Genomic DNA, 12,600 nt, shown 5'->3' with positions numbered 1-12,600 from the left:
CAACAAAATACTAGCAAATCGAATACAACAATACAGGAAAAAGATCACACACCATGATCAAGTGGGATTTATTCCAGGGATGCAAGGATGGTTCAACATCCACAAATCAATCAACATGATACATCACATTAACAAAATGAAGAATAGAAATCACATGGCCATCTAAATAGATGCATCAAATAGATGCAGAGAAAGCATTTGACAAGATACAGCATCCATTTATGACAAAAACTCTGAATAAAATGGGTATAGAAGGAAAGTACCTCAACATAATAAAGGCCACATATGACAAACCCACAGCTAATATCATTCTCAATGGAGAAAAACTGAAAGCTATCTCTCTAAGAACAGGCATCAGACAAGGATGACCTCTTTCACCACGCTTCTTTAACATAGTGTTGGAAGTCTTAGCCAGAGCAATCAGGCAAGAAAAAGAAACAAAAGGGATCCAAACTGGAAAGGAAGAAGTGAAATTGTCACTATTTGCAGATGACATGATTTTATATATAGAAAACCCTAAAGAATCCACTAAAAAACTTTTGGAAATAATAAATGAATACATTTATTCATTGTATATTGCAGGATACAAAATCAACATACAAAAATCAGTTGCTTTTCTATACACTAACAATGAAGTAGCAGAAAGAGAAATTAAGAATACAATCCCATTTACAATTGCAACAAAGGGAATAAAATACCTAGGAATAAACTTAACCAAAGAGGTGAAAGATCTGTACAGTGAAAACTATAAAACACTGTTGAAAGAAATTGAAGAAGACACAAAGAAATGGAAAGACATTCTGTGCTCTTGGATTAGAAGAATTAACATAGTTAAAATCTCCATACTTCCTAAAGCAATCTACAGATTCAATGCAATCCCTACCAAAGTTTCACGAACATTTTTCACAGAAATAGAACAAAGAATCTTAAAATTTATATGGAATGACAAAACGCCCCAAATAGCTAAAGGAATCCTGAGAAAAAAGAACAAAGCTGAAGGCATTACACCCACTGAATGCAAATCAAAACTACAATGAGATATCACCTCACACCCATCAGAATGGCTATAATTAAAAAGACAAGAAATAACAAGAGTTGGAGAGGATGTGGAGAAAAGGTGGGAATGTAAAGTGGTGCAGCTACTGTGGAAAACACTATGGAGATTCCTCAAAAAATTAAGAATAGAACTACCATATGATCCAGCTATCCCACTTCTGGGTATTTATCCAAAGAACATGAAAACACGAATGCGAAAAGCTATTTGCACCCCTATGTTCCTCACTGTATTCACAATAGCCAAGACTTGGAAACAACCTAAACGCCCATCAATGGATGAAGGGATAAAGAAGATGTGATATATATACACAATGGAATACTACTCAGCCATAACAAAGATGAAATCTTGTCATTTGTGACAACATGGAGGGACCTTGAGGGTATTATGCTGAGTGAAATAAGTTGGGTGGAGAAAGTAAAATACTGTATGATTTCACTCAGTGGAAGAGAAAAGCAACAACAAACAAACACATAGATACAGAGATTAGATTGGTGGTTACCAGAGCGAGGAGGGAAGGGAAAAGGGTGAAAGGGGTAATAGGGCACATGTGTATGGTGATGGATGTTAATTAGTCTTTGGGTGGAGAACATGATACAGTTTACACAGAAATTGAAATATAATGATTTACACCTGAAATGTATATGTTATAAGCAAATGTTGCCTCAATTAAAAAAAAAAGAAACTGGAAATAAAATAGACCCAAAGTTCTGATACATGGATTAAAAAACCCACAAAACTGGTGCAAACCTTCCCACGTATTAAGAGAGGTTCATGAAATACTCTTATAAAAAGCAGAAGACCATCAGCAGGACTCTTGCTCTTTTGCCCCAGAGGGCAGCTAAGTATGGTCAGTGAACAACAAGGACTTTGCATTAGAATCAAAATAATAAAGTTGTAACTGAGAAAATTCTACAATAAAAAGATAAAGAACAACCACTCAAAGAGGGAAGTTATAAGAGTAGTGGCACATTGCAAAATAATTCAACCATAGTTTGGTACTTTTCCCTTTTTGGGAGAAATCCAGATATATCAGAAGAGAGCTCACTCTTGTTTACTAAGGAATTGGGATTTCCTACATCATCCAATGTGAGGTTCAACTGCAACATCACTGCAGATGATAAATAAATCCAGCAGAATTGCTTACGCTTTGGATAGTAGGAGAGAGAATCTTACGTACTTCCTCTGAATACTGTGATGATGTATTTCGTCTACAATAAATATTTCTGACAAAATTATTATGTATAATATGCTATTTTTCCTTTGTCTATCTTTTGGGAAAGGTATTCATGTAAAATTTTTTTAAACCATGTGGAAAAAAACTTCAAAATTTTTCCATTCTAGATTCCTAAAATAGCAATATTTAAATTACTTATCTATATTAACAACTATTTTCTTCTATCAATAATAGGTGATATTTCACGGTAATTTTGACCCATCATACCTTTAGTTGTGGATTTACTTAATCCTGCCTACAAATAACATCTTGTCTGTTTTTAATCATTTTAAAATTTGTATTTCTTTTTTTGCTAATCAAAAGGATTAAAAAGACTCAGTATACTTGGAAACCAGAAACAGTTTCTATAGAGAAAGCAGAGGAGAAGGAGAAAGGAGTAACTTGATATTTTGGAAGACAATGGATATTTCTGTGAAACTTCTTTTCAAGTTCATCACTGACTCAAGGTTGAATAAAATCTGTAGTCTCAAAAGGCCCATCATTTATATTTCTCTTTTTTGAGAAAAATGGTCCCATGCTTTCCCATGTGACTGTTACTCTGCACAACTGATTGGACAAGGAGTGGACCCCTGACCCAAACACAGGCACTTATAGGTTGACCCGGGGCTTGGTGAATGATTCAATCGGAATTCTTGGCAAAAGAGTTGAGGCTGTTTAATAGTCTTATTTTACGGATCCAAGGAGGCCAAATATTTGGGAGAACTGCTACACCAATGCAACTTCATGCCTCCAGTCCACAAACCTTTACTTTCATGAATTAAATATAACCATTTTGAATGAAGGCAAAAAGAAGTGGACTGTGTGAAGCACTGTGTGTTTGGACCTATCTACTCACCTTTGTTCCATGGCTTGAGAAAGAAAGGTGCAATGACAGCGATGCCATCAGCTCCTATTTCTGCTGCATGTTGGGCCTTCAAAAGAAGAAGGATGACCGTTACGGGTCTGGACACAATTCTGATGTGTGTGGGTGTGAGTGTTTCCCCAGACCAACAAGCAAATTCTCCAACACCAGTTGGGTGTCCTACAGTTCAATTCAACTCTGACACTATGTACCCGGAGATAGTCAGATTCCACAGGTTAAGGACTCAGTCCCACAAGACTACACCCCACCCACAACTGCCTTCACATGTCAGTCCCAGGCCCAGGTTATCACATATGCTTCTGACTGACTGGTTATAGATGGGAGGTTGCAACAACCCCTTCCTCGGGCTGATTAATTTGCTAGAGCAGCTCACGGAACTCAGAAGCCTTTTACTTACTGGATCACAAGTTTATTACAAAAGGATATAACTCAGGAACAACCAGATGGAAGAGATGCATAGGGCGAGGGATGAAGAAAGGTTGGGGAGTCCATGCCCTCTCTCAGCTCCAGGGTGCCACCCTCCCCAAATCTCCACAGGTTCACCTATCTGGAAGCTCTTTGAAACTCGCCCTTTTAGGTTTCTATGGAGGCTTCATTAGGTAGGCTGATTGATTAAATCGTGGGCCATCGTCAATTGTTTCAACTTCCAGCTCCATCCCTTCCCCTCCCTGGAGGTTGAGGGTTGGGGCTGAAAGTTCCAACTCTCTAGTTACATGGTTGGTTCTCCTGGTAACCAGCCCCCATTCTTAGGTGCTTTCCAAAAATCACCTTATTAACATAAAAAGAGACATCTTTATTGCTCTCATCACAGGAAATTCCAAGGATTTTAGGAGCTGTGTGCCAGAAATGGGACAAAGACGAAATACATATTATTATAAATTACAATGTCACAACTATCCTGGAATAAGTGATTTACTATTTCACCTACAGCTTAGATACTAGAGCTTAGCAACAAACTTTTTAAATATGCCAACCGATGCACCACTAGAGAGTAGAAAATTAGCCAAATTTCATGAAAAACGTCACTACCAGTGAGGAGGCCCCTTGAGTGGTCTCTCGCAGATGGACCTGCATACATACCAGTTCTTGTGACTCCTTCAAGCTCAGCGCTCCTACGTGAATTACTACCTGATCCAACCTGCAAAAGAGAACACACTGTGGCATCACTCGAAGTTTACAGGAACACAGATGGCCTCGCCATCCTGGTTTGTGCTGGTTTCAGCAGTTAGCGAACATCTCATTAATCTCAATCTCAAGACTATTAAATTCTACAGTGGTCTATTTAAGATTAATGTAATTAGGGACTAAAAATAATGTCCAGGGAATAAAATTTAAGGTTCAACCAGGCAGTGGAATTTTGAAACCAATAAATTGATTAATCAATACTTGAATACTTATTTTGACCAAGCATTGTTTTCTTTTTGAGGAAGATTAGCCCCGAGTTAATGCCCGCTGCCAATCCTCCTCTTTTTGCTGAGGAAGACTGGCCCTGAGCTAACATCCGTGCCCATCCTCCTCTACTTTATATGTGGGACGCCTATCACAGTACGGCTTGACAAGCACTGTGTAGGTTTGTACCCGGGATCTGAACCAGTGAACCCCGGGTGCCAAAGCAGAATGTGCGAACTTAATGGCTGCACCACTGGGCCGGACCCGACTAAGCATTGTTTTAGAGGCTGTATTTGATAGTGCCATGTGCGTGAAGATAAGTATAAAACTGAGATATTTTTGGTTGGAGATAAAAATAAAGAGATTCCTCAAAGAGTACAACCAGAAACCAGCTATATGAGAAATGAATTCGGTGTAAAAATCTTTTCCCTATCTTGTAAGTCCTCAGAATTTGGCCGCAAGAGAGGTTTTCTGAGACTCCAATGTTCACCTTTGGGGGTGCTTCACATGGCCCCACGGGGGGAGGCCACGGCAGGACTGGTGTTCTCAGGAAGGATTAACAAAACTCAGCCGTGAACTCAGTCAGCGAGGGACTCTGAATGACACACATGCCATCCTCAAGGGATGGAGACATCACGTGCCTGCTTAGGCCCAATCACTGAGTCCTCCCATGATCCTTGACTTGTTGTATCTTAGGTAAAATAGGAACTAGTGGGAAGCAACATGATCAGGGTTGCCTTTTTAAAGGATAGAGAAGACTTCTGAAAGGAGAAGAGAAGGCTGACTGATGTGTTTTCCTCTTACCAACAGCTTTCCCGCACAACCTCCTTAAACCCTTCACTACCCTTCCTCCAGGCTTAGGTTAAAGCAATCACCTCTACCCTCCTCCTCTCCACCCTGCTTCTAGAGAAAACCACCCTATGGCTTTAATACAAACTTGAAATTTCCCAATTCAGGAGAATGAGGCTCCAAAAAGCCTTCTGGTCGCCATGACTCACTTCCCTTTCCAATTTCCTGCAGCCGTTACTCCAAATCTTGACTATTCTCCTCAAGCTCTAAATTCCACCGCGACTCCTTGTTCTTGGCAGATGTCTTCGCTTCTTACACACCAAAGATAAAGATGGTTTCACACAGTCTCTCTCACTTTTCCCCCTCTTCACCTCTACACTCAGCTATGTCACCGTCTATGCTTTCCTCCCAGCTTCTCAGCTGTCTTCTAAAGTTACTCCATCTACTTTTGGTTTTATTTCAAGCCCCCTGCCAAGACCTTCCATCAAAGGCATCAGTTCTCTACTTTCTTTTAATCTCTTCTCCCATGGCAGTGTGCTTTCAACATAGAAATGTGCTCAAGACTTCTCCACTTGAAGAAAAGAAACTACCCTTCTTTGAATCCTGCTTCCTCCTCCTTAATCTACTAATGCATCTCTCCTTCCCTTCACCAGGAAAGTTTTTGTGAGAATAAGCTGCATTCGCTGCCCCCACTTCCACACGTCTGCTGCATTCTACAGCTCACCGCAGCCTGCTTCTGCCACAATAACCTGCTGGCTCTGCTCTCGAGGTCATAGGTCACTTCAAATGATCTTCTCAGTCCTCTATCTACTGACTTTCACAGCATCTAATAATTATTATAACAAATGTTATAACGAACACAGCATCTTCTGCAAATAATTACAATGAATTCATATATAATACTTAGCACTATGTGTCAGGCACTGTTCGAATCCTCACCACCACCTTACAAGATAGGTGCTATTATTCCTATTTTACAGATGAAGCACAGGGCAGTTAAGTGACTTGCCTGAGTTCACAGAGCTAGTAAGAGGCAGAGCCAGAACCCAAACTCAGGCGGGCTGGCTCTACAGTCCTCGCTCTTGACCTCCACGCTGCATCGCAGCTCTCTGAAACCACCCTTCTGGCAGTGACAACATTCACTCCCGACCTCCCTCCTACCCTCCTGAGAGCTTTCTGTCTCTGCCCACTTTGCTGTCCCCCTTATTTCTGGTGCTTTTCTTTTTTTTTTTTTTGAGAAAGATTAGCCCTGAGCTAACTGCTGCCAATCCTCCTCTTTTTGCTGAGGAAGACTGGCCCTGAGCTAACATCCATGCCCATCTTCCTCTACTTTATACATGGGATGCCTACCACAGCATAGCTTTTTGCCAAGTGGTGCCATGCCCAAACCCGGGATCCGAACCAGCGAACTCTGGGCCGCCGAGAAGTGGAACGTGCGAACTTAACCAGTGCGCCACCGGGCCAGCCCATCTGGTGCTTTTCTTAATGTTTATCCTTAACCTTCCTCTTTTCTCACTCTGCCCATGGTCTTTAATATTTTTGGAACCAGGACCTGATGGAAAATTAGCTGAAAGCTGACGGATCACCAGAAAATGCTTATGTGGACATACACTCAACTTGGCATGCAATACAATTTCAGAGTCCTCAAGGTGCTCGGGAGCCATTTAAAGATTCCCAAGGTGGGGCTGGCCCAGTGGCGCAGCAGTTAAGTTCGCAAGTTCTGATTCTCAGAGGCCCGGGGTTCGCCAGTTCTGATCCCAAGTGTGGACATGGCACCGCTTGGCACACCATGCTGTGGTAGGCATCCCACGTATAAAGTAGAGGAAGATGGGCACAGATGTCAACTCAGAGCCTATCTTCCTCAGCAAAAAGAGGAGGATTGGCAGTAGTTAGCTCAGGGCTAATCTTCCTCAAAAAATAAAAGATTCCCAAGGTGGCCATGGGCTTCACACTGACCACCTCTGCTCCTGGCTCACTTGGGACTTCCCTCTACTCTTCGCCTCTCCCTAAGGCAACAGCAATCACTCCTTTCCCTGATGCCTGTTTATACTATTTATCACAAGGATCAGAAGGTTAGTTTCCATGATCTGACATCTCCATTGGACAGTAAGCAACCTGAGTGCAGAGAGCTGTTTTATATCCTTAGTGCCAGCACAGTGCATAACACACAACCAAAAAATAGAAAATGCACTTTTCTTTTTTGAGGAAGATTAGCCCTGAGCTAACATCTGCCACCAATTCTCCTCTTTTTTTTTGCTGAGGAAGACTGGCCCTGAGCTAACATCCATGCCCATCTTCCTCTACTTTATATGTGGGATGTCTGCCACAGCATGGCTGGACAAGCGGTGCCATGTCCGCACCTGGGATCTGAACCAGCAAACCCTGGGCTGCCGAAGTGGAATGTGCAAACTTAACCACTGCACCACTGGGGTGGCCCCCAAAATAGACAATGAATAAAGCTTGATTAATTGAATGTGCTTCTTGAACTGATCCTGTCCTATTTGTTTAACCCTGGCATGAATTGAGCATTATAACAAAAATATATCACTACACTGAAGCTTGGAGGATGCAGAAAGTTCCATAAGATTATGAGGAAGTACCATAAAGAGCATGCTGAGTCATGCACTAAGAAGATCTCTGAGGAAGCAACAGGGTTGATAGGCATCCATCCTGAGAAGGGAAGGAGCATGAGTTGTTCAGCAGAAGAGCCAGGAGCAGAGCAGAGTCGGTCACCAGCACCTTCCTCTCATGTCCCCTTAGCCCAAGGACAGGTAACCCAGGGGGGACTGGCCTGGTAGATAGATAAGAGGCAGTTTCCAGTTTCCAGATGGAACCTCTAAGGGCCAGGTGTGTCTTGCAGTCCGGCTGCTCTTGCACACAGAAAGGAAGGGCGCTCCTCTGCCTCAGCTCTTTGCCCAGGTGTTAGGATCCTCGGGTCCTGCTCATTTTCCCACAAGCTGACCTTGAGCCTGACCTCTGAGCAGAAGGTGGGGAGGCTGTGCCACCCAGGGAAGAGCTGCACTCCAGCTCTTGCAGATGAGAGTTTTTATCACCGTGGGGCCACTCACTTGTTCCTCCCTTTTGTCACCCACTCCTCTGCGACCCGGCGGCGCTCTGAGATGCTCAGGGACAGGCCTTCTCCCGTTGTGCCGTTCACTGTTCCAAACAAAGAGGCAGTCAGTGGGACCAACAAACACACTTTGCTCCTCCAACGCCAATGCTGGGAGTGCAGGGTCAGAAATCCCTGCTTACGAGCAAGTGACACAGAGAAACATCAGAAGACAGAATCCAGGAGGGGAAAATGCCATGTTTCCACTTTCACCTGAGACTCAGTCTTTTTTCTGCCTTCCTCTTGTCAAAGGCAGCAGGAAGGTTAATTATGACTTGTAATTACAATCTGTCCTTGCTATCAGGGACAGAGAGCACATATTTCGAATGGAGACAGAGATGACTGCCCACATTTTAGGCAAATCTCCAAACACATCCCCCAGTTCTATATTTGGGTTTGAAGGGCAGGAAAATCAAGACCATTGAGTACTGGGATGTCAAGTGGTCGTAAGTGGGAGTTACTTACGAGGACAGTGGTATATATGACAGATCTAACATGACCTCTGTCTAAGTCTGACATGGCAGTGCTCTATGACAGCTCATGTTTTAAATGATAATTCATAAGAAAGCACTAGGATATTAATATTTCTTGTAGCAAGCACTCTTATATATTCTCTTATTCTCACAACAACCCAGCAAAGTACGAATGATTCTTCTCATTTACAAATGAAAATGTGACGTTGTGAATCACTAAATAACCTAAGTTTGAATCTACATCTGTATGATTCCCAAACTTTCCCTTCTATGACAATCATCTCTTAATGGATCACAGAAAGGATGCAAATGGCACTAGGATACATTACTGGGGCCTAATGCATATGGCGGCACTTTGGATCTCCAATGCTGAGCACTCATTTGGGGTAGAGGAGGAGGGTGGGAGGTGAGGGGCAGCAGGAAAGTTTTTATCATTCCTTTGGGGTCTTGACACAAGTCAAGCATGCTCCAGCAGCAGGGATGTTCCTACTTCTTCCCCAAACCCATGGGAACCTGTATCCCTCTGAGGAGGAAGAATCTGTCTCCCCATCTATGGCCTGGAGCTATAGAGGGACACCGAGAGGTTCTATAATCAGGTTTCGCTTTTGACATGTGGGCTGGACACCTCTTCACAGAAGTTTTAGCCTGTTCTGATTATGACCACGGTGCCTCCAGTTCTGAAGGGGCCCCTGCTGGCAGAGCAATAGCTCAGGGCCAAGGTGTAGTGTCCCCAGAATGAGAAGCAATCCAAGGGGCCGAGTGACCAGAACGCAACATGAGGGGCAGCTCAATCACAGGTAAGTATAGTTCTCAGGCTTAAAATGTTCAAGGTCTGATCTTTTAATTTCCATCGTCTACGAAGTAAATGAGGGTAAGTGCTAGACCCACGATTCCTCTGTGTGCTGCACTCAGAGCCTTTCTTACGCTTACAGTAGGAGAGGTCTGGGTGAAGTGAGAGTGAAGCCCCTTAAGAGAGAGAAGGCTGGGTTTTGTAGTTACCCTACCACCTCTTGGCTGAGTGGACTTGAGCAACCTAAATAATATACCTGAGCCATAGATTTTCTTCTTTAAATGGGAATACAAATAATAGCTTATCTGTTTGGAAGGCACACCAGCAAATTAGATAATCTCCTGAGTGCTTTATAGGCTTAAAATGGATGAGTCCACAAATTCATGGATTTTACACAGCTTAGCCAGGCTCAGTCACAACCGATGACACAGTGACACTGTGACCTCCTGGTTAGCAATCAGTTGAGAGCTATTTTCTGAGGACTGAGCTAGAGATATGTAGTGAAATCTCTAAAAATGACTTACCAAAAATATTCTTCACTCCCTGTTCTTTCACAAGATAATCCACATACTGACCAATTACTGAAAAGTTGATTTCTCTAAAAGACAGGAAAAAGAAATAGAAAACAATGCATATTTAGCTTTTTTTTGACATTTTTATTCAACCAAACTCCAAGTCTATAAACTCTTCTCTCTTGTTAATATTTATTAAAATCCACCTAATCAGTTTGTGAAATTCTTAGCCTGCTCTGAGTAATGCTTTTTTTTTCTCTTGAGTCTGGTGATTTCTCTACTCAGCCAGGTGTGTCTCACTTATGTGAGCAAAACACTATTAGTTATCAACAAAGGCTTTACCTTTAAATCTCATCACAAGTAATATTTAAAAAGTAGTTACTTAATCATCTTTTGCCCTTTTTAGGAAGAGCAATGGTTGGGAGCATGGTTAAAAAAGAACTTAACATTTTCCATTCAGTGGGAAACAATAATTTTTTAGGTTTACAAGATAGGAAAATTCAATCTTAACAATTTAAGAATTTCAGCAGTTAACAGTTTTTTCTTTTTTTCTTTCTTGTTTTTTGGTGAGGAAGATTGCCTCTGAGCTAACATCTATTGCCAATCTTCCTCTTTTTGCTTGAGGAAGATTGTCGCCGAGCTAAAATCTGTGCCAATCTTCCTCCATTTTGTACGTGGGACACCACCACAGTATGGCTTGATGAGCAGTGCATATGTCTGCACCCAGGATCTGAATCTGTGAACCCCAGGCTGCCGAGGCAGAGTGCGTGAACTTCACCAATAGGTCACCGGGTCAGCCCCAGCACTTAATATTTGTGATAACAAATGAAGGCTTAAACTGTTTTTGCTAGCTTTAAATCGAAGAGGATTAACATTTGGAAAGGAACTTTGTGTCACTTTGCCTCTCAAAGCGTGTCTGCGGAGCAGCAGGCAAGGCACCTGGGGGAGTTTGTTAGAAATGCAGAGTCCCAGGTCCCATGGAGCCCTACCCAGTGAAAATCTGCATTGTAACAAGATCCTCATGTGATCTGCATGCACTGTGCAGTTTGAAGAGCTCTGACCTTGTAAGGATCTGATGCTTAAGAAAACAAAGGCTCTTTTCCTTAACGTCATATTGATTTTAAAATCTGGAAACGGACTCACACACAAATCATAGAAAGCGACCTGTTCTCCATCAAAATGAAGGTGGGAAGGATGGGGGATTGAGAGAGAAAATCCAAAGGAAAACTGTGTGGCAAGTCTGCGTTAAATGTTGCAGAACCCCTGGTTACCTTGCCAAGAACACAAAGTACCAGTTGGCTGCCGTTTGCATTTTTGTCAACGGGGCCAGAGAATCCTAACTTAATTTTAACCTTATTAACATTCTTTTCATCTTTATTATTATATTCCTTAAAAAACAAAAACAACACAAAAAATCTGATGCATAGAGAAAACAAAGACATCAAAAGGTATTTGTCAAAGGGAATAGAAACAACAGAGATAAAACAAAGACTGCACAGGCAATCAATGCCCACAACACGCAAATGACAACTAGCTGGAGCCTGCCACTTGGGAAAAGGTGTGCTTTCATGTAGTTATAAGCCTCCAAGGGGAGCAGACTCCCTCTGTGATGGCTCACGCCCCAGCACTGCCCTGCCCCACTCGCTCAAATGCAGAATCCTGGTCTCAGTTTTGCTAAGCAGGGAAGGCTCCTTGAATGCATGACAGGAACGAATTTAGATTGTTCTTACCTAAATGGAGGATGGAGAAGTGAGGTGCCTAGACAATCCATCTCGAGACCCTCATTTAGGTCAGCCTGACCTGCTCAACTTCTCGAAATCTCTCTGCCTCAGACATTTCTGGCCTCTTGGAACCACACCTTTACAATACAGTAATGAGTTGCTTAACGACGGGGAGAAGTTCTGAGAAATGTGCTGTTAGGCAATTTCTTGTTGTGCAAACATCACAGGTGGACTTACACAAACCTAGGTGGTGTAGCTTACTACACACCTAGACTATATAGTATTAATCTTATGGGACCATGCGTCCACTGTTGACCAAAACGTCATTATGTGGCTCATGACTGTACACCTGCTCCTTGCTGCTTCCATCAGCTCTTCCCCACTTGGGATAAGCTCTGAAATGCAGGACAATCAGCAGGCGCTTTGTTTGTGTGACACTAACTCTGGTTTTGACCACTGATGTCCATCTACTCATGCAAGCAACCAGGAAACAGCCTCTGGCAGACCCAGGAGACTTATGAATCACAGGTTGGAAACTGGAAATAAACTCACTGGGCAATAGCCTGTCAGAGTCACAGATTCAAACACAGTGGCTCCTGTATACTTTCACTGAAGTCTTTTTTTTTTTTTTTTTTTGAGGAAGATTAGCCCTGAGCTAACATCC

General features: G+C 42.5%; 1 protein-coding gene across 16 annotated transcripts in view; it reads right to left on the bottom strand.

Moving 5' to 3' along the window:
• Positions 1-12,600, bottom strand: part of NPL (N-acetylneuraminate pyruvate lyase) — a 43,160-nt gene that overhangs the window by 16,996 nt on the left and 13,564 nt on the right. For 12 of the 16 annotated variants that reach the window (XM_070266670.1, XM_023640687.2, XM_070266664.1 and 9 more), the window contains 4 exons: positions 10,228-10,301; positions 8,400-8,487; positions 4,234-4,291; positions 3,127-3,202 (listed from right to left, as the gene is read on the bottom strand). In XM_070266670.1, the coding sequence (XP_070122771.1) occupies positions 3,127-3,202; positions 4,234-4,291; positions 8,400-8,487; positions 10,228-10,301 (296 nt within the window). Of the gene's footprint in view, positions 1-3,126; positions 3,203-4,233; positions 4,292-8,399; positions 8,488-10,227; positions 10,302-11,945; positions 12,091-12,600 lie in introns of those variants that run through there. The other 4 variants (XM_023640689.2, XM_070266672.1, XM_070266667.1 and 1 more) reach the window with 3 other exon arrangements.

Source organism: Equus caballus, chromosome 5, assembly GCF_041296265.1.
Source record: "Equus caballus isolate H_3958 breed thoroughbred chromosome 5, TB-T2T, whole genome shotgun sequence".
NCBI lineage: Eukaryota > Metazoa > Chordata > Mammalia > Perissodactyla > Equidae > Equus > Equus caballus.
This window is presented reverse-complemented; position numbering and strand designations above follow the sequence as displayed.